Source organism: Bos indicus, chromosome 18, assembly GCF_029378745.1.
Source record: "Bos indicus isolate NIAB-ARS_2022 breed Sahiwal x Tharparkar chromosome 18, NIAB-ARS_B.indTharparkar_mat_pri_1.0, whole genome shotgun sequence".
Lineage (NCBI taxonomy): Eukaryota > Metazoa > Chordata > Mammalia > Artiodactyla > Bovidae > Bos > Bos indicus.
In genome coordinates, this window is record NC_091777.1 from 7129994 (window position 1) to 7150017 (window position 20024).

Sequence of the window (20024 nt, forward strand, 5' to 3'; positions counted from 1 at the left end):
GTGCTCAGGAACCCACATGGACACTGGGCATCAGGCATCCATGCTTGCATTTTATTTCTGGGTGATCACGGGCAGCGATGTGGGAGGACATGTTATACAAAATAGAAACGAGATTCCGGAGTCTTTTACTGTGTTTTTGTTTATATCCCAGCTGATAACAGAGTAAAGCCTCCCTTATGTTGGTTTGAATTCACATTGGTACAGTCAGGATAAAACATTTTCCACCCAGCTAACTGTAAGATTAGGAAGAAAGAAAAACTGATGGGTACTTAGAACCTGGGGCAGAGCTGTTTGTACGAATTCCATCAGGAATCTCCCACGAGTGACGGGAAAGCTACAAACAGGCCTCTCCCCTGTGTGTGTCCCACCTGCCCTGCCCCAGGGCAGCTCTGTTAAGGCTCGGATGCATCCGGGTGGGTCTGAGAGAATATCAGGAACATCTGTAAGGGTAGAGCAGACACATCAGCTGGCTCAGGTCCACCACCACCTCCTGAAATTAGCGTTTCAGCACACAAGACGAAAGAGCGTGTATTAAAGGCCTGTCTGCTTTCAGTTTTGGTGCAAGCTATGAGTAGCTGTTAATCTCCTTTTGACAATTCACCCTAAGAGACAGCCTCCGAGGTGAATTCCAAAGCCACCCTTGGCCTTAGGGTCACGCAACACCATCACCTGTTTCCATGGCAATGATGCTAACGTGACACCTGACCCGGGGTGCTACCATGGAAAACACTGACATCAGACAGCACTGTGGGAGCACTGATGTCTTGGCGGATTAGAAGTCCTTCCTTAGAAGGCACGACCTCGACAAATCACGCACTTGGGCAGACTTGCGTGTGTTAAGCTGAAGCATGCACTAGTGGGAAATGTGCAGATCAAGAGATGCTATAGAAATGGAGCATTTCATCTGTTGGTGACAGCCCTTAGGATCGCTATTTTGTAATAGTACCAAGAACCATAATATAATCTAGACTATGTTTATGAGAATAAATAAAAGGTAATTAAATGCCTCCCCAAATGGCTTCTAATCTAATTCTCAGACTTTCGTCTAGAAAATGGCCAGAAATAAGCCATGAAGTTGTACTTAATAGAAATCAACAGGAGAGTAGAAAACTACAGTTGCCCATTTCTGGCTTCCGGGACTGAAATCTCTTAACCAAAGTGACTTTCTAAAAATAAACTAACTCTCCCAAGAGTATCACATATTAAACTTTTCATATATCCACTTATAATATCTAATATCACAGAATAACTTTGAGGAATTGTTCTCCTACCCAATGTCCCCATCTGGCCAAATGCCTTTCTCGTCCTGGTTCTCACCTGTCAATCATGTGCACAGCTGAAATTTGATTTCTCTCCCACCAGTAACCTTATATGAAGTATTACGGGGGGGGGGGGGGGTCAAGACCCGTGTGAACCTTGCCTTAAAAGTTCATTAACTCTTTGCTCAAAATGGATGGTTTCAGTGTAACAAAACCTGCCCGGTGGGTCTTGATCATCCTATTTAATAGATAGCTTTCAAACTTCAATTATAAAGACAGGGAGAGAGGAAAGGGATAAAGTTTTGATACAGCATGCATACACGAGAACACACAAATTAATCCCAATGGTATACACTGAGTTAAAAATCTACATATGAGAACTATTAAAGAAAATGTTAATTTTGTTTAAGGCTAGGAAAGAAATCATGTTAAACAGTCACAGTCCAGTTACTCAAAGACTTTCCCAATAACAGTATGTAAAAGTAAGTAATCAGATACCATGTTTGAAGACTGGGGGGAAAATGTGGGTCTGTTTTCTGACATTCTCAATTCACTGGATTCTTAAAGTGTCTCCTTGGCAAAGAGTAGCAATTTGACAGTGTGACTTAAACCAAAAACTGTATTTCATGCAAATTTCTCAGCAAGCAAATTTCATTAAAAAAAAAATCAAACTTCATTCCATTAGCCAATAAGAGGTAACAGGAATACATAAAATGATAATGCTAAATACTTATTGGTGTAAGAGTGTTGGTCTGGTTCTCCAAACGAGTAGGATTCATAATTAAATTCACCCTGGGAACCTTGTAATTGCAAACCCATTTAAATAGCTTAATTTCAATTTTTTTTTTTTGTCAATAAAAATCAGATTTCTGACCCCCATATCCTCCTTCAGCCTAGTGGGGAGTGGCTCCAAACTCACATTTGGACACAGAGGAGGGACACAGTGTGTTTTGAAATTACACTAACTTTTCCAAATGTGAGCATGCAGTGAGTTATAGGAGACGGTAAATTTGGAATGGTTATGTGAAGCCGGCCAATGGCCACAGATTCTAACGGCACAGATTGGCCCAGATTGTCTGACATTCGGGCAGAGAGACTGAGCAGCTCTTTGGGAGTCGAGAGACTCATGCTGGTTCAGGCTGAAGGTCTGAGATCCGCTCAGACTGGCTGAGAGCTCTGTACCCTGCGCCTCCGTGAAGACAACAGCGCAGAAAGGCATGCATGCTCGTCTCGCAGTCGCCAGCCTTCTCCTCAGCATCTGGCATCACCACCGATGTACGCGTGAAACCCAGACACTACGGCTACGAAAGCAGGAGACTTTCACACCTGGAGAATGATCCGCATTCCTCACTCTCTCGCTCGCTCCCTCATGGAAAATGCATTAAAACAAGCACATGCAAATCAGAAATCAAGATGTACCTCTTTGACTTCGGGCAACAGGATTTTTCACATCACTGATGTAGAGGATTCCCTTGGGTACCTGATTCAGTAAATATATTAAAATAAACAAAGGGTCATTAATAACCAGGAAGAGGGCTTTATAAGGACAGCATGTTCAAGGCCGCCTAACTAGCTAGGAGAAGGGCAGAATGAGAGCCAAAGAAGAGGAATTTAGGTCCACTTGCTTTGGCAGCCTGGTCTCAGCCCTGCCAGAGGAAGGGTTCGCATGGAAGAGAACGGCGTGGTGTGCTGCGTCAGCGCCCCCTCCACCCTGCCTCTGAGCCTGTGAAGGTGGAGACAGTGATGTCCACTGGCCTGGCAGCCAGCATCAGCCCTGCAGCTGCCCTCAGCTCAGAGAACCAGGTGATCCCGGGTTCACAATGGATGAGGACTGAAAGGTCTCTGATGGGTGTCCCCCAAGTGTTCAGACCGAGCATCCCTTGGGGAACCAAACTGGCCCACTTCTCCCTGGCTTCATTACCTAGACCGATTCTCTTCCATCTTCCCCCCTCCTCTTCCACAGACAGGGTCTATTCTGCTAGTACTGCTGACCTTAACTGCAGACATTCTCTTAACAAATACAACTGTTTAGAGATCACTCTTTTATTTATTAACTTCCACTCTGTTTAAATTAGTAGCAGGGAATGCTTAGAACGGTAATATGAAAATGAGGTTGCTTTAAAAAAAAAAAAAGTCTTTTTTGCTTCACAGTGAATAACAAAGCACAGTAATTCAAAGTAGTTCAGCTTTCTATGGTTCAAAAACCCCTTATTGCTATTAGCTGTACTAATGTAAGTGGCAAAATAATTATCATTTACTGTACGGAGTCCAATATTTTCCAGACAGCAGTTTAATAACAAAGCAGACCTGTCATTTCTCTGTATAGTTAGCCATACTCTACAAGTGCAGACTGTCAAAATATATTTAAAATCTAATTTAAAAAATTCAACATGGTTACAACAAATCTGTGTACAATAACTGTGATAAACCAGTAAGTCGATCTAATTTTTTTTCCAGTGTGGAGATTCAGTTATTCTTCTTTAATCTGCCCCACTTTTATTTGAATTACTTGACAATTGGTGTGAAAAAAATACACGATACATACACCTGCTGAAATATCTCGGCTGCTGTAACTGACATCGACTCTTTTACTTAAGTTTTCATTTAGTGTAACTCTCTAATTTTTCCAATGTCCTTTATCTAAACAGTCTGACTATGCATTAAAACACAGATGAATAAATTTGGACTCATATCTGTCAGAGCTGTCCCAAATACATTTACGGGCTTTCATCCACATTTCATGTTAGAAGTGATTTTTTTAACATTAAGGCACAAACTACTCTTTTTCATGTCAGAGTATATACTAATCTTTTGCCAAATATATTATTTCTATGCCAAAAAAAAAAAGAAGAGATACAAGAAACATACTGATGTTATAAAACCTGGAAGTGTTATCCATGATATCAATTGTTCTCCATTTCAAGTTGAAGTGGCTAATCTCAAAAAACAAACAGAAGACAAAACAAAACTTCCCATATAAGTTTACTTTAAAAAAAAAAACCAACCTTTAGGAACAACAGATTCCGTTCTAAACACAAGTGAATAGAGTATAAAAGCTTCAGAGATTGTGGAGGGAATATTTTTAATTCCTTTGGGGCACTGCAAACATATGTTAAGCTTCTGCAAGGAATATTTTACATGACATCATAGACTCGTGAAGCATTCTTCAATTTTAGAACAATATTACAAAGCAATAATTGAACCGAGACTTTGCAAAAATGCCCCTTTGCCTTCCTGACCAGCTCATTGATAGCCTCTGTTATTTTTGGAGAAAAAGAATCGGGCCTCATTAAATGTGATATTTGGCATCTTGCCTGAAATCTCATAAAGTAGATGTCCTTTTTAGATCATTGGTGTCATTTTCCTCAAGATGACCTCTATTCACTGGCCACCTGGGGAACCCATCCTGTTATCAAGGCATTTACTTTCCGAAGCAGGGGAGAGAGAGTCAGTTCGCACACATGAATAGGGTCCAAAAGCCAATACCGTGTTCTGTCCTCATCACCTTCACCCAGCCTAGTCACCAGGGAAGAATGGAGGGGGCAAGGGGACCTCGCCTGGGAGCAGAGAGGAGACTCTCGAGCTGGACTGCACCGTGAAGTCCAGGCCAGCCATCTGCTAGCACAGAGCCTCCACGAGCGGGATCTATTTACCTAACAATTAAATGGTACTTTTTAAATAGCATAGGAATGTGCAGTGATACTCCAAGGAAGATTTGAAAAGGTCTCGTGAGCAGTACAGTGCACAGGGCGCCCTGAGAACACACAGGTGGTCAGCACGCACCTCCTCACTGCCCTGAGTCATGCCAAGTCGGGCCAAGGTTTTATGGGAAGATCATCTTCGGCCATTCAGGCCAGGTTTGGCTCCCGCCTACCAATATGTGGAGTAGACCGAGGAACTCCTATCGTGTGCTCATTAGTATGTCCTGATGTGGAAACTGCAGATTCATCTTTTAATAGCTTCCCCCTCTACAATGTATTAAAGAGCTTCACAAGAAGGTAGATAGATAGATAAATGGCAGATGAAAGAATATGTTGGGTTCACTGCCTGAAAACAGACTCAACCATCATCTTTTAACTGATTTCATCTGAGAATCATTACTGCAGGCTTCCCCCATCCTAGCAAAAAGGACTTTAGTGGAATCTGGCAATGTAAAAGCGGCTCAGATGCCGAGACCCTTGCATTCCTTTCATCATATATATATGCACATTTATGAATCCTTCCCTAAGAGGAGAAGAAGGGGAAAAGGGGAAATTTATTTAAGAAGGTGCAGAGATGCTTCATTATGTTACACTGAAGGATCTAAAAAACTGAAGGTCCCTATAAGGGGGAAAAAAAAAAATCCCACATGGAGGGGCTCTTTCCTGAAATGAGTAATTTTAAACTTTGTCCTTTGCAGACGGTTCCTGAGTGTCTGAGATTCAGCAGCCACTGTGTTAAACCCGGGAATGCAAGCGAGCCCCTGTAGCTAGAGCCTGGGTGAGATCCTAACGAAGTTTGCTTGAGTGGCTTTCCCCTACAATAAGCATCAAACGGTATCAAGGCAAATCCCAACTGGAGTATGGAGATTTCTAGAATGACTTAAAGCAGGTTATCTGGATTTCCTTCCCTTTCTCTTTTGCCTCTTCACCCTGTCTGTAACCAGAGAAGGGGAAAAATAAAATAAAGCTAGATCTGGAAAATGGGCCAGAAAATTAACAGAGTAAAAACCAAATGACCTGGACCTGAAGATCTTACTTCCAGAAAGTTCCTGGGGTGGCTGGAGTGTGGTGTGAGGGTCCCAAGTGAAGGAGGAGCGTTTTAGGACTGAATCCTGCTTCCTCCCTCCATGCGCCCACCCCTTAGCTCAGCAGAGCAGGTCATTTGCACGTCCTCAAGGCCTCCACTGTGGCTCGGGGGGTCCTCCTGGAACGCTTGAACCAAATCCCAGTACACGTCCAAGAAGTGGGCTGGGCCCCGGCCGCACCAGGAGTGATCACCAGTGGTGCCCCAGGCGCAGGGGTGGGCTTGGCCATTTCACAGGGGAGTCGCTTTGCGGGCAGAGTCCTCAGCCTTCGCTCCCCACCCTGGGGCGCCGCCGGGGCCTGGGGCACGCAGGGACTGCCTGTGACCTCAGGCGGCAGCCGGACCCCACCCCGCGAGCCCTGTCCTTCTGCACCTGCCGCAATGGCCAGGGGATCCTGAGGGTGGAGAGCACTCCTGGCTGGGCAGGGCTGCCCAGAGCGAAGGGGCCCCAGAAGCTGCAGCCATGCTTAGACACCCCAGAGCCACCTCCCAGCTCTTCTCCTCACCCCAGCCTCTGTCTACACGGGGACTGGCACAGGAGCGGGTTGATGGGCCCCGAGCCCCAGCTTAGGTGACTGCTTTCCGGTCCAGTGCAGTGACTTCTGAGTCTCTCTGATGGCCCTGGTGACTAGGCATGAAATACAGACAGGATCCTGGGATGGGCCAGGGGCCAGGCGATCAGGGGCCGAGGCCCTGGAGCTAAGGACGTGGCAGTTGTCTTCAGGGATCCTGGGGACTCAGGGTCTGCCACCAGCCTGTCAGTCATCCTGCAAATAAATCCGGTCTGATGGGAAGCAGTGGCCCCGGGAATGACCTAGAGTTGACCCCTGGCGATTAGGGGTCAGAAGCCAAGGTTGGTCTCTGTTAGTGACACCACCACCCCCCACCCCAGCCCAGCCCCTGTACACCAGCTAGCTGCCCTCTGCTCCGCTTTGCTTCCTGGAAAAATCCCCCAAAGGAGACCAGAAATCCACTTCTCCAGGCTTCCGGAAGCGGACAAAGGCATGGAGAACGAGGAAAAATTTGAGGGGGGCAAAAGGGAACGCGGCTCTGCTGGCCAGGGTTTTCAGCTCAGGGCACCCTTCATGGCCTCTTTTTCAGCATTCTCTTGGGACAGGGACAGGGGTGGGTGTTACGCCTCCTCTCCCCCTTCTACAAAGGTTTCGTGGCCTCGCCTATTTCCTACCCGAAAGAACCAACCGCAAGGAAAAACCATTCTTTGGAATCTCAGCTTGGAAACACTCAAGGCTGGTGATCAGAATATTTAGAATAGATTCAGAATCCAAATCCCCCGTGTGTAACTCACACCCAGGCAGGCCTGGGCTGGGTGGGGGCCAAGGGGGTGTGGGGGTGAGCACAGAAGTATTTCCTCTCCTCTCCCCCCTCCCAAACCTCCATAGATCACCCCTCCCTCATCCTCCCTTCTTGAATTAATGCCCCTTTCTAATCGTAACTAAAGGTCCAAGAATCTGTGGAGAAGGGAGGAATGTGATTTTGCAATCCAAAGTCCTAATTATAGGGGGAAAAAAATAGTTATTTGACAAAAAGAAAGGGAAGGAAAAGGAACTGTGTGTTGAACGGGGAAGAGGTGCTTGGTAGATGGTTATGATTTGGGTTGAGAACTGTGCATTCCAATCAGAGCCTCTCTGTGGAAAATGCATTTTGTGAATTTCTAAAAACTGTCCAACTCTGATGCACTTTCATAGAAAGATCCAATTTCTGTGTGCCGCTGATGTGTTCTTCCTATCTTAGCCTTGTTGTATTGGGCAAACTTAGGGAAAACACACAAAGGGCTTTCAAAATTAAACAATGAAACTGTCACGATGCCATCAGACCTACTGTGGTGACCATAGAAATATGGGCACAGCACATCCGACTGGTCCCAAATGCCCCCACAGCAAAGTCACAGGCTGATATATTCATAAATGCCCGAAAGTTAAGACATTCGCAATTTCCTCTGAGCTCTTAATTGGGGTTCGAGCTCTAAAATTGTTTTCAAAACAGAAACACATGTGAACATACAGGGAGGAAATGGACAGCGGAACCTGGCCTGCACCTGTGCAAATGTGCACGCTGGGGGACATGCCTTCGAAGGCTTCGTCACAGCTCTCTCTGGCTTCCCTCATTTCTCACCTCCCACAGACGCTATGGGGACGGGCGGGGAGCTGCGGGTTTTGCTACGCCTTCGTGCTGAGCAATTTGATTTGCTTTGTTTTTTGTTGTGTCCCTCTCGAAAGGGTAAAGATGCTCCCACATTGTGGCCGGACTGTACTCCTTTATGCCCTGACAGTCATGAGACAGCCTGGGAGACTGAAACGCTCTCACCCTGTCCCTTACCCCCGCTGGAGAGAAAAAAAAAAAACAAAAAACAAAAAAATGCCCAGACAGAGCTGGGTTTGTTCACGAGCCCCGGGTGGAGCCAGGCTTGGAGAGGATTCCCCTTTTCTGGGGCTGTGTGATGTCTAGATTTTGAAGATTTATATCAAAAGTGAGAAAAGCAGTGTTATTGAAAGGTGGGTGAAGGCTCCAGCTGTTTTTTAAACACATGCAAAAATGGACAAATAGACACATCCGCGTTCAGTGGTCTGAAGGGCTGGATCACCTCCCTGATGGCTCCTGTCTGCCTAGTGTTGGACTCGGGACATCTTTTAAATTTGGGATGGGCCCGCGGTGAGAAACAAACTTTAGGTGTCTCTCATTTTCCTATTGACAGCAAGGAAGGCACCGACTCCAAATTATTCATGCAGCCTCCTGCAGAATCATCAGAAGCGGTGAAAAGTGTAGCCTCTCATGGAGATGTCTCTTCCCTAAAAACGAAGGCATTTATTTCTTCAAAGAAAAGGGACAAAATTTAAGAGCAAATCAAATGAAAGTAAATCTCAGTGGGGAGCCTGGCAGATGAGCAGTCTAAAGCGGGTGAATCAGATTTCCTAGCCTCTCTGATCGCACATTTATGTAAGAAGTAAGGTCTCCGAGCCTGGCTGTGTGTTTTACTGGCATGGAAATTAGCCGGCTAAAGCTTGTCACTCAGGCACCTCAGTCTTCCAACCTATCTTGGTTAGTCTTTAACTACCAACAGGCAAAATGTGGCAAGCAAACTTTTAAATATATTGATCGGCCTAGAATGGCGGGTGGAGTGCATTTCATCAAGGGTGAACACGGAAGTAAGCTGGCCTAAACCAAAACATAAAGACAACGGCAAAAAACCTTCCAACTTCGGGACTTGCGAACCTTTGAACATGTCAGAAGCCACTTGGGTCATTTCAGACAAGGACATGCGGGGAATGCGGCTCCTGGGACAGCTGCACCCCGTGTTTGCAAGGCTGGTTACCATTTGCCCCTGTCCACAACGTTTACCCTGAAAGCTGGTGGTTTGGCAAGGGGAGGTCCTATTTAAGAGCGGAAGTATCTCGAATTGACGGGTGTCAATAAAAACTACTGGGGTGAAGGTATAAGGAAGAAAAGATCAGAACCTTAGAATTGCACATTCGGTAATAAATACGGTATTTCCCATTGGAACGGCCTCTGTTGAAAGCCCAGGTGGTTATGGCAGGAAGGCAAATAAATATGATTATCTAGACATCATTTCCTCACTGAGAACAGGAAGTAGAACCTCTGCCTCTCTGATGTCAGTCTATTAATGTGTCAGATACATTGTAAAAAATTATTACATGGTCCTGGGGAAAAAAAGGAAACATGGGAAGTGATTTTGTGGCTGCCCCAGAGCAGAGAAGGGGGAGGAAAGAAAAGCCCAGGGAAGGGGTGTACGGAACTAACTAGTTTCCCTTACGGCTCTGCCTGATGAATGACCACGTTTGACATCACTGATAATTACAATACTATCCAGGGCCCGAGAGGAAACCAGGGTGCTCGGCTCTGCTAAAGCTTCTGCCCGTGGCATCTGCTTAGGGACGGGAATCAAAAATTTTTTTTTCCTTAGTAAAATTATCTGCCAGAGAAACAATGAAGCGTGAAAAAGTACTGTTTAGAGTGTGCATGTCTACCATAGGCTTTTAAAATGCTGGCTGTTACCTTCTGGGACACTTCCCTTTATACCATTGTATATAGCTTGTAAATTTCAGTGGATTTTTTTTTTTTAAACAATATTACAGGTTGAAAATAAGCGAGTCTATTTGGGTTGGCCATTGTAAAGTCAGAAGCACCAGCATGTTTCCTGTGGGTCTGTACCTAAGACCCTCAGACAGAAGGCACAGTTAATTAGCCTGGAGGTTATACATGTAATACCTTTCGTCTCTAACACAATCATTTATTCTCTTTTTAAAAAAGGAAATTAAACAGAAGTCAAGGGTTGGCTGTTTTTCATGACCGCAGACAGTGATAATAATAATGATAATAATAAATAGAAGTCTCATGTAAATTTCATTTTGTGAATACACGGGTAAAGCACATGATCTCGGGGCTTCCAAAATGTGGTACGTCCCACAGATGGCTCCAACTTGTGAGTGGGCTCAGTTCTGCATTTGGAATGAAAGGAATTTTAACACTATTTAGACAAAGCCTCAAATGCAGTGTGAAGGGAAAGCTAGATTTCCTTACATGATTTAAACAACAACAAGAATTAGAGACTTATTTGCAATAAAGGCGCTCCGGCAGGATTTAGGATTTTTTGGTTAAAAAAAAAAAAAAGCATGTATTTGTGTTTACCATACATTACATTTCAAAGCTTTTTAGTAATTTTTTCCCCTAAATATGGTTACTTCTTCTAACGCCTTTTATTAGGAGTTAAACTTCTCTTAAAGGCAGCCACCAAAATCGCATTTTTTTTTTTTTTGGCCAACGCCACTCTGTGTTTTTCATATTTGGGCCCAAAACCTACTTATTATATTGAACTGCCTTGTAGGGTCCTATCAAAACACCTAATTGTTGTATTTTTCTCTGAAGTGGCATTTCCCATGAGATAACTATAATAACTCCATCCTGGTCACTCTTATCTGGAAAATGTGTTTGCCTAAAATCTTGCATCAGATGCTGGGCTCTCTAAGTGATACATCCATTTCTGCTTCTACAGTGGGAGACTGCAAATCTCCTTGCTGGGATCAGACCAAAAAAAAAAAAAAAAAATCTCTGAAGCAGAGAAGAACAGCTAAGTTCAAGCACATGGAAGAAGGTTTACTAAGACTTCTGTTAAAGCAAAATGAAGTGTGGATTCAGGGTCCCTATCCAAGCTAACAGTGAAAGAAAGGTCAAAATGCCCTGTTAGCCTCTGTCTTCATTTTCTGTGAAAGAGGGAAGGAAGGCTGATACACAGCCAGAACTCATCAGCGCCAAGCACAACCTGCTTTCCTCAAAATCAGGCCTTCGTTCAGAGTTGCAATATTATCTTTGTTTCTTTTTTTTTAAAGGACAGAAAAGAAAATAAAACAGAAGTCACTGTGTTGGCCTCTATCTTCAAAACAGTGTTGGCTTTGTCTAACATCCTATTAGCGATCTAGGGGAAGTTGATGAAGAATGCAAACTGCATGAATTTGTAACATTAGTTGCATGAATTTGTGTCCTTTTTAAAATAGGTCAATGCTGCTAGTGAAGGTGGCTCCAGACTTTCCAACCGATCTTTTCAGGGAGCCCCCACTCGCAACCTGTGTTGGGATGAAATACCAATAAATCAAACCACAGCCTTTATTTCAATCAGGCATTATTTTTTCGCTCCTATTCCAGGAGCTAAGGTGCTTTGCAATCATTACCAGCTCATCTACGTGGAGATGCCCTCAGCTAAATTTGCACGGGGAAATATGATTTAATAACACAGTTTAAACCCAGATATATACTTGGACTTCTGTAAGTGAGAGGAGGATTTTTCTTTTTCCTATTTAAGACAAATGACCTTCAAAGTTAAAAACACAAACCAACAACTTTGATGTGTTCAAAGTGTTGATGTGAAATCTTGTCAGGCCTTGCTAACAAGAAAACATGGCGTGTGAGGGAAGAAGAAAAATAATCAGTTTCAGCCAAAAGGCAAGAACTGTTTATCTTGACCACCGAATGCATATGTGCCCAAGCCACCTCTGCCAGTGCCCTCTTTCTGGGCTCATTTCTCTCCAGATGGGCATGCTGCTGGGGGATTAGACGCTCAGGGCGAGGCTGAAAAGGCCCTGCTCTCCGGTTGGCATTTTTGTTTGTTTCCAGCAGGGCAATGGTGTCTCAACTTATTTAAAAACTGAAAACTTTGACAGGGAGGGGGATTTTCAGAGATCGCATTTACCTTACGTATTACTAATTATTAGAAGGACTGCACTAACAAAACAGCCTGTGTTGAACTCTGAATTATTGCCTTGCTACTTCTTCATTACTCCTTCCTTTAGAGCAAAGGATGCCTTTCAAACTTCTAATGCAGTGTTGGGTCCAGTTAAACTGCACACTAAGAAACTGAGTACAGAATCAAAAAAAAAATGCAGTTTATTATTGTAATTATTCTTTCTCTTGATATAACCAGAATTGAAAATGAAAGAAAAGCACATAAGAACATCACGCGTGGTTAGTTAGTAACTCAAGATATAAAACAATTTTGCACAGCAAAATATGTAAAAGAAAAGTAACTGACAAGATTTTTTTATATTTATTGTGGTAAGATTTACTTTTCATTTGTTTTTAAAGACAGGATGTCAGTCCCTGAAAATAACATTTACTGATTATTGCCTTTAAAACTGTGGATTTTTTTTTTAAGTTACAGAAAATCCAGTTCTGCACCACAATACAACTGTAAAAAAATCTGCATCATCTTAAAACTGTGCAGTAATGCCATTTTTATAACTGCATAAATTTTATTAGCGTTCTAAACAGTTTTGCAAATTTTTTTTGTATTATATGCTTGCAGGTTATATCTAGTGCAATTCAGTCCCAAATACTTTAATTTGAAAAAAAAAAAACAACATACATTTTGAATGTAAAATACCCCTACAGATATAAACAGGGGTGCTTCCCCTTTTAATACTTTGGTTTTCAATACAGTCAGTGGTATAGCAAAGACTACACATACCCAACTTATATTTAAGTTGCAAGCACATGCTGTATAAGCTACTTTTTTTTTTAAACAGTCCCCTTGCAAACTCTACCCCCCTTAACATCACAACAGTAAACAATTTAGTGCATCAATCTTTTAAAAAATCTACAGCTAAACAGACCTAACTCTTTCAAATTTATCTATAACATTCCTTTATCTGTAGCATACATTTTAACTGGGCTAACAGATTATAAAAACTAGAATTAAATTATATACTAGAAACCCATAGCATTCCACATTTGACAATGACCAAAAGCCAAAAAAATAAAAACAAAACAAAAATAATGGGGCAGATTTCTTTCTCTTAAAAATAAATTTTAGACTGCTTTCGGCAACAGCACAATTTTAGTCCACCCAATGGGGTGGTCATTCTCATTTAAAAGGAATACATTAAGAGTTCTTTACTGTTGGCCTTGTTAAAATTTTTAACCCATTCCGACATCTTTGACAAGGAGCCCCTTCAGTGCATTTACAATGGGAGGCTGAAGTTCTGAGTAACTCAAAGCAGTTTTGGAGCACATGCAAACTTTCATGGGAAGAAGGCTCTAGGGTTGCACTTTTTTTTTGTTCTGAACTCAAAAAAGTCATGAGGCAATAAAACAAAAGTATGAATGCCAATGCCATAAGTCTTCGAATGTCCATTTCCAAGCCAAAAGAAAAAAAAAAGAAAAAATAATTATACCATACATGTCCAGCATGCAGGCTTTTTTTTTTTTATTAATATAATGTCTCTTTTCCATAAAGTCTTTGAAACAGTTATAGTTCATTGTTGCTAAGACAAAGTAGCAAGCATAATAATGCATGAGATGAGAATGAGTTGTTTTTTTTTTTTTTTTTAATGGCAGACTAAACTCTCAGATTTGGCATCATAAGGACCAAAACTCACGAGTCACACCCAGAAGGTTGATGCAGGCTTGATTGTGGCAGGTTCATGAGGATTTTTTTCCCTCTATTTTAGCATAAGAATGCTCAAAAAACCCCGATGGAACTCAGCACGCTGCAAGTCTATAACATTTCACATTTTTTTTTTTCCTTTGCAAGCTCAATCTCATATGAAGAACTCAGGAGGAGAAAAAAACTTAGCCTTTTTTTTTTTCTTTTATCTCAAAGGAGATGGGTGGCAAGGGGGTGAAGGTGGAGGATGGGGGGGGTGAGTTAGGGGCAACACAGCAAGCTCCAAAAACTCAAAAGTTCTTTAAAAAAAAAAAATCCAAACAAAATAAAACACACACACAGAAAATGAACACCAGCTCATGAACTGAAGAAGAAAAAAAATATGTGAATGATGCAGGCTTCAAAGGTGAGCATGAGGAACTCTGTTGAGATCTTTGAACATAAGTGAAAGGGGTAGGGGTGGGGGGATGTTAAAAAAAAAAAAAAAAAGCCAGCAAGTTATGGAGAATTTCAGATTGGCAATCCATGAGCCAGACCACCAGCCCCTCCCCGACTCAAAAACAGCCGCCACCACCACCATCATCTCGGAGCAATGTGTGTGTGTGTGTGTGTGTGTGTGTGTGCAGGGACAACTGGGTGGGGGTCGGGGGCAAGCTCGGGAGGGGAGGGGGCGAGGTGGTGGCGAGCAAGGCTCTTGGAACTGCAAGCCCACACCCGAGTCGGACCCCCACGGAGCGCTTATCAAGGTGGCGAGCTGGGGTCGCGTGTCAGACTCACATGAAAAACTCGGGAGAGGACGGGTTGTCGCTGCTCGAGCCGTTTTCTCGGAAGCCGCTGCTCACTAGCTTCTCGTACTTCTCCTTGTACGCGTCCCTCTCGCGCACCAGCCTGGAGATCTCCTGCTTGAGGTGGTCGACCTGCTGCAGCAGCTGGTTCTTCTCGGACTCCAGGACGTGCCTCTGCTGCACCCTCTTGAAGCGGCAGGACTGGGCATAGCCGCGGTTTTTCAGGGTCCGCCTTTTCTGCTTCAGCCGAATCACCTCCTCCTTGCTGACCCCGCGCAGCTGCCGGTTCAGCTCGCGCACCGACATGGTCACCAGCTGCTCGTCGGAGAAGCGGTCGTCGAAGTGCAGGCCGCCGGCCGCGGCGTGATGAGGGTGCAGGGCGCCCCCCGCCCCCGCTGCGCCCCCGCCGCCGCCTCCTCCTCCGCCGCCGCCGCCCCCGGCGCTGGCCGGGCCGCCCGAGCCGCCGCCCGAGCCGCCCGCGCCCCCGGCCGAGGCGGACGCGCTGCCCGCGGCGCCCGGTGCGCCGGCCGTCGGGTGGTGGTGGTGGCCGGCGGCGTGGTGGTGGTGGTGGTGGTGGTGGTAATGCGGGGCCGCGCCGCTCTGCGCGGCGGCCGCGGCGATCACGGCGGACACCACGGCGGCGGCGGGGCCCATCTCCTCGCCGCTGCCGCCCAGGGAGGCGCCGGCGCCGGCCCCGGCCGCCGAGGCCAGCTGCTGCGCCCCGCGCGCGTAGCCATCGAAGCCGCCCTGGAGCTGGTGGCTGTTGCTGATGAGCGCCTCGACCGCGTCCTCGGGGCTGAAGCCCAGCGCCTCGGGGTTCAGCTGCTGCGGGTAGCCGGTCATCCAGTAGTAGTCTTCCAGGTGCGCCTTCTGCTCGCTGCCTGAGCCCGGGCTGGGCGCCGAGAAGCTGGGCGAAGGGGGCACCGAGCTGCACGGCGTGCTCATGGGGGTGGAGGACAGCGAGCCCCCGGCGATGAGACGGCCGCACTGGCTGATGATGCGGTCGGTCTCCACCGGCTCCTTTTTCACTTCAAACTTCATCAGATCGAAGTCATTAACATATTCCATGGCCAAGGGACTGGTGGGCAGGTCGGAGTTGCTCATTGCCAGTTCCGATGCCATTCTCCTGCCGCCGCCGCCGCCGCCGCCGCCGCCGCCGCTCCGCCAGATGGGCTGCAGGAGAGGGGCCAGCGGGCTGTGCTGGGTGGCCAGCGGGTGAGCCAGCTTGCCGGGCTGGGGCGCTTCTAGCTCGCGCGGCGGTGGCTGGCCCGAAACCTCCGAGCGCGCACACACACACACACACACACCCCCGCCGCCCTGCCCGCGCCCCCCGCGCCCGCCCTCCCTCCCCCCCGCCCCGGCTCACGCCAATGTGCTCGCTCGCTCGCCCCGGCCCCTCCTCGCCTGCTCGCCTCCTAGCGCGCCGAGTCGGCGGCTTCAGGCTCGGGAAGGTCCTCCGCGGGCTGCGGTGGCGGCGGCGGCGGCGAAGCCGGAGGAACCCGGCTGGGTGCGCGGCGTCCCCCGCTCGCCGCTCCGCTGCGCGCTTTGCATAAGGAGGGCTCGGCTCGGCTTGCTGGCCCCGGCTGCAGGCGGGGCGCGCGCGGCGGCCGTTCGGGGCTGCAGGCGCGGCGGGCGGCTGTCCGGGCGGCGCAGGCCTTGGCACCGGGGAGTTAACACTTCATGCTTCTCGCCTCCTCTTCTGCCTGGCTCTTTTTTATTAAAAAAAAAAAAAAAAAAAAATTTTTTTTTTTTTTTTTTTTCTCTCCTCTCCCTCAACCTCGCGCTCTTCCTCCCTCCGTGCAAAGTGCAAGACAGAGGTGCAGCCGGGCTGGAGGAAAGGAGGTGGGGTGGGGGGGGGAGTTGAGTTCTTTCTTGCTTTTTTTTTTCTTTTAAAGCGAAATAGCGAAGTCCTGGGGAAAAAGCGAGGCGCAGAGCAAAAGGGGGGAGACCGAGCAGACGAGCAGCCGGAGCTATACAGCTCGAAGATGAAAAAAAAAGATTTTAAAGCCTCTGATCCAGCAAGAAGAGTTTAAAGCTATTGCTGAGTTTTATAGCACTCGTGACGTCAGGCCCAAATGGGAAATTGACTGGTACTCCGGACCAATGGGAGGCGGCGGGAGCGCCCGCGATTAGCATAGGAGTCGAGAAACAAGGAAACTTTTCCGAGCTGTCAATCAGGGCCCAATCAGCTGACTGTCAGCTGGGACGGGCAGTCTTAACCCTTCCCACGCCGCAGCCTCCGAGCGAGGTTGCAAGGACCGGAGCAAAGTTTGGTGCAAGAGGGGACAGAGTTTTCCGGAGGGGCTGCGGGAATCCAGGTGGACAGCGAGGACGGTTTGCTTTACTTCGGAGCTAGAGAGGCCTGCCTTCCGGAGCCCCAGCTCGCCTGCCACTCGCTCGGCCAGGCCACGGTTGGCCTGCTCCCCCCCAACTCCTTCCTGACCGCCCCCCCCGCCCCCACCGCCAACCCCGCCTCGTCACTCCCGCAAGGATCATGAATTCGCCGGGTAGCTTTTTCTCTTTGCTCCACCTTAGGGCACCCAGGTTTCCGCCCGGGGGGAACCTTCCTTCCCCGGAGCCTGCCAGTGCCCGGAGCGCAAACTTGGCCCCAACTCTTTGTCCCTCTCCCCGGTGCCCGCGCGCAGTCGCGCGCGTAGGGGCGTAGGGGTCCCCACTGAGCGCTTGACCTCGCCCGGCCGCGCGCCTGCCAGGGCGGCTCCAAGTCCGCGGAGAGAGAGAGCCCGTTTTATCAGCCTCTTTTAAAGGACTTGAAATGAGTTGCTCAGGGGCCATTCCGCGCGGGGGCTGGCTGCCCGCTGGCGTCTCCCGTCCTTGGCTGGGGAGTGCGAACGCGAATTAACTACGGGAAAGCTCGGTGTCAGGTCAGCCCGGCTCCTCACCCTCGGGCCTCTGACTCTGGCCCGAGTCTGGCCTTTAAGACTCACTTCTCTCTCTCATACACACACACGCACATACTCATCCACCCCCTTATGAAATCTGACTCCTGTTTATCAGGGTCCTGCTCGCCCTTTGCACTTTTACATTTCACTTAATTATTTCAGACTTGATCGTGGGGAGGAACGGAGGCGAAAAAAGAACCAATACCCCAGCCCGCACCAGCTCCCCTCGAAGGGTTAAGTTTTAAACCGCGGTTTCTAGGACGGGTCCGGAAACCCAGAGTTGGGGGTAGGGAGGACGGGAGTAGGGGCTGCTTCTCCCCCTGGGGGGGGGGGGGAGTTGCAGATGCTAATAACTGTTCGGTTTCCTCCATCGATTCTTCTAAAGCTTTGCAAAAAAAAAAAAAAAAAGAAGAAAGAAAAGAAAAAGGAAGGAAAAAAAAAAAAAAGAAAGAAGGAACCAGTAACTCTGTTTCTAAGATTTTAAAGCGATAGGCCAGATGGAGAAGCCGAGATTTATTTGAGGGAAAGCGAGAGGGCGCGGAGCCGACCCAGCGTTTGGAAGACCAGCCTACCTGCCTGGATGTTGGACTGTTGATTCCTCCAATTAATGAAATGCACTTGGTGTTAATCATATGTATCTTATTTTATGGGAGGGGGAGACGCTAGGAGGGTGCATAAAAAAAATCTGAAAAGCCTGGAAACGGTCGGAGAGTGAAAACTATTGTTGGACCGAGTTGGTTCTTACCTCAACAGCGCCACCTTTCGGCAAAGGTCAGTTGAAATTGATCCGTGTCCAGTTTTGTTGATGAAATGAAAAGAAGCTGGTTTCCCTAGGTGGGAGGAGGAAAGAGGGGCGGAAAGTTAGTTTGGCTGCAAGTGGGAGAACCCGACTTTGTCAGGAAAGGGGCTTAAGGCAGTGCTGGCAGGTGCGGGAAACATTTTTTTTTCCCCACCGTCCCCTTTGACTGTGGAGAAAGAGGCCAGGGGACCCGGGAGACTTATGCAAGAGGATCCCGTGTAACAAACAGGGCCCCAAACCCTTTTTAAAAAGTGCCAGGATGCATTTTCAACAGGCTTTATGGCAATATCAATAGAATTAAAGTTACTTGTAATTCAGTGATAAATGAGATGTCTCTAGTAAGTAAGATTAAGTGCAGTGCTATAAAGTTGTTTATCTGAAAAGTAATTCTCAGAAAACCTGACTTCTGACACTTAGTCATATATTAAGCCAGCTTCTTGAACATTGTACTTCAGAATGCTCTCACCCACCCGACTGCATACTTTACTATTGATAATGAGACCTTAGGTGTCACTCATTGGCTTCATACACCAGATTAGACTTGTGTTCATTTCCCTCATGCTGGCAGCCTTGGGTTTCAGCAAACCCGGGAATCCCTAAGGAGAGACTCGCCAAAAGGCTTGTAGGCAAGTCATTACCCTAAAAGGCCAGCACTGTTGGTATTTTCCAGAAAAGCACTTTTCCTTTTCATCATTACTGCAGAGAAGATGTTTATAAGAGTAGCTTGGGTTTTATGGGAGTACTTTGTTGGGATGGAATGAGGTATGTCCATAACCAGTTTGGGGAAGAAAGAGTGAAGATTATGTCAATATTTATGCAGCCTCACAGAATCTCTTTGCTTTCCTCTTTCAAACAGTATTTCCCCTAGTAATGAAGTTAAGGGATTACAGCTTATGTATTCAGAGGGAAAATTTACTGCTTAAATTACAGAAACATATTATGTCATTAGCATTGTCTATAGCAATACTTTTCTAAGTCTTTTTAAAGTTATTAGCCACAAATGCCTGAAGTTTATATTTTAATGTAAAATATGAATTTCAGTATACTTAGGAAGAATTAATTCATTTTTTTATTAGAATTTTTGCTTTAACCCTTTTGCATCAGATTTTTGGTAAAAGCTGTGGGATATGATCCCTGCCCCTCATGAAAGTATTTTTGGTCAGGAACACTGAAACTGCTACATTTATAAATAAACAACATTTATAAACAAAGTTCACTAATGACGAAGATCATGAGATATAGATTCATGGCCGTGCACCTAATTGTTGCAATTATGTATCATTTCTAGAAATTAAATGCCCATGTTTGGGCAGCTAAATGTATTATTATCTGCACATTTTATTTTTGTACACTGCTATCAAGCCAGGGTATTTTTCTTTCTCTCATTGCAGAGTCTTTTATAGTCTCCCATTTTCTCTTGGGGGGGAAAAAAAAAAGATACAAATTATTTTTTAGAAGTGGAGCAGTGGTGCTCCCAGGCTTTTAACTTAATTCTCATTTTTGTCCTTTTTCCTTTATTATTTGGTGATTCACAGGGGTGTCTAAACATTTACAGTCCTCTGTTAGCAGCGTTTCTCTTGTAAC

At 46.3% G+C, this 20024-nt stretch overlaps 1 protein-coding gene across 3 annotated transcripts in view; it reads right to left on the reverse strand.

Annotated features, from left to right (window-relative positions):
• Window positions 1-16808, reverse strand: part of MAF (MAF bZIP transcription factor) — a 355676-nt gene extending 338868 nt beyond the window's left edge. Inside the window, exons 1-3 of one of the 3 annotated variants that reach the window (XM_070771924.1) lie at window positions 14734-16803; window positions 2679-2739; window positions 304-440 (exon numbers count right to left, since the gene is read on the reverse strand). In XM_070771924.1, the coding sequence (XP_070628025.1) occupies window positions 2706-2739; window positions 14734-15863 (1164 nt within the window). In that variant the 5' untranslated portion in view covers window positions 15864-16803 and the 3' untranslated portion in view covers window positions 304-440; window positions 2679-2705. Of the gene's footprint in view, window positions 1-303; window positions 441-2678; window positions 2740-6970; window positions 10520-14733 lie in introns of those variants that run through there. The other 2 variants (XM_070771925.1, XM_070771926.1) reach the window with 2 other exon arrangements.
• Window positions 16809-20024: the final 3216 nt, after the last annotated feature.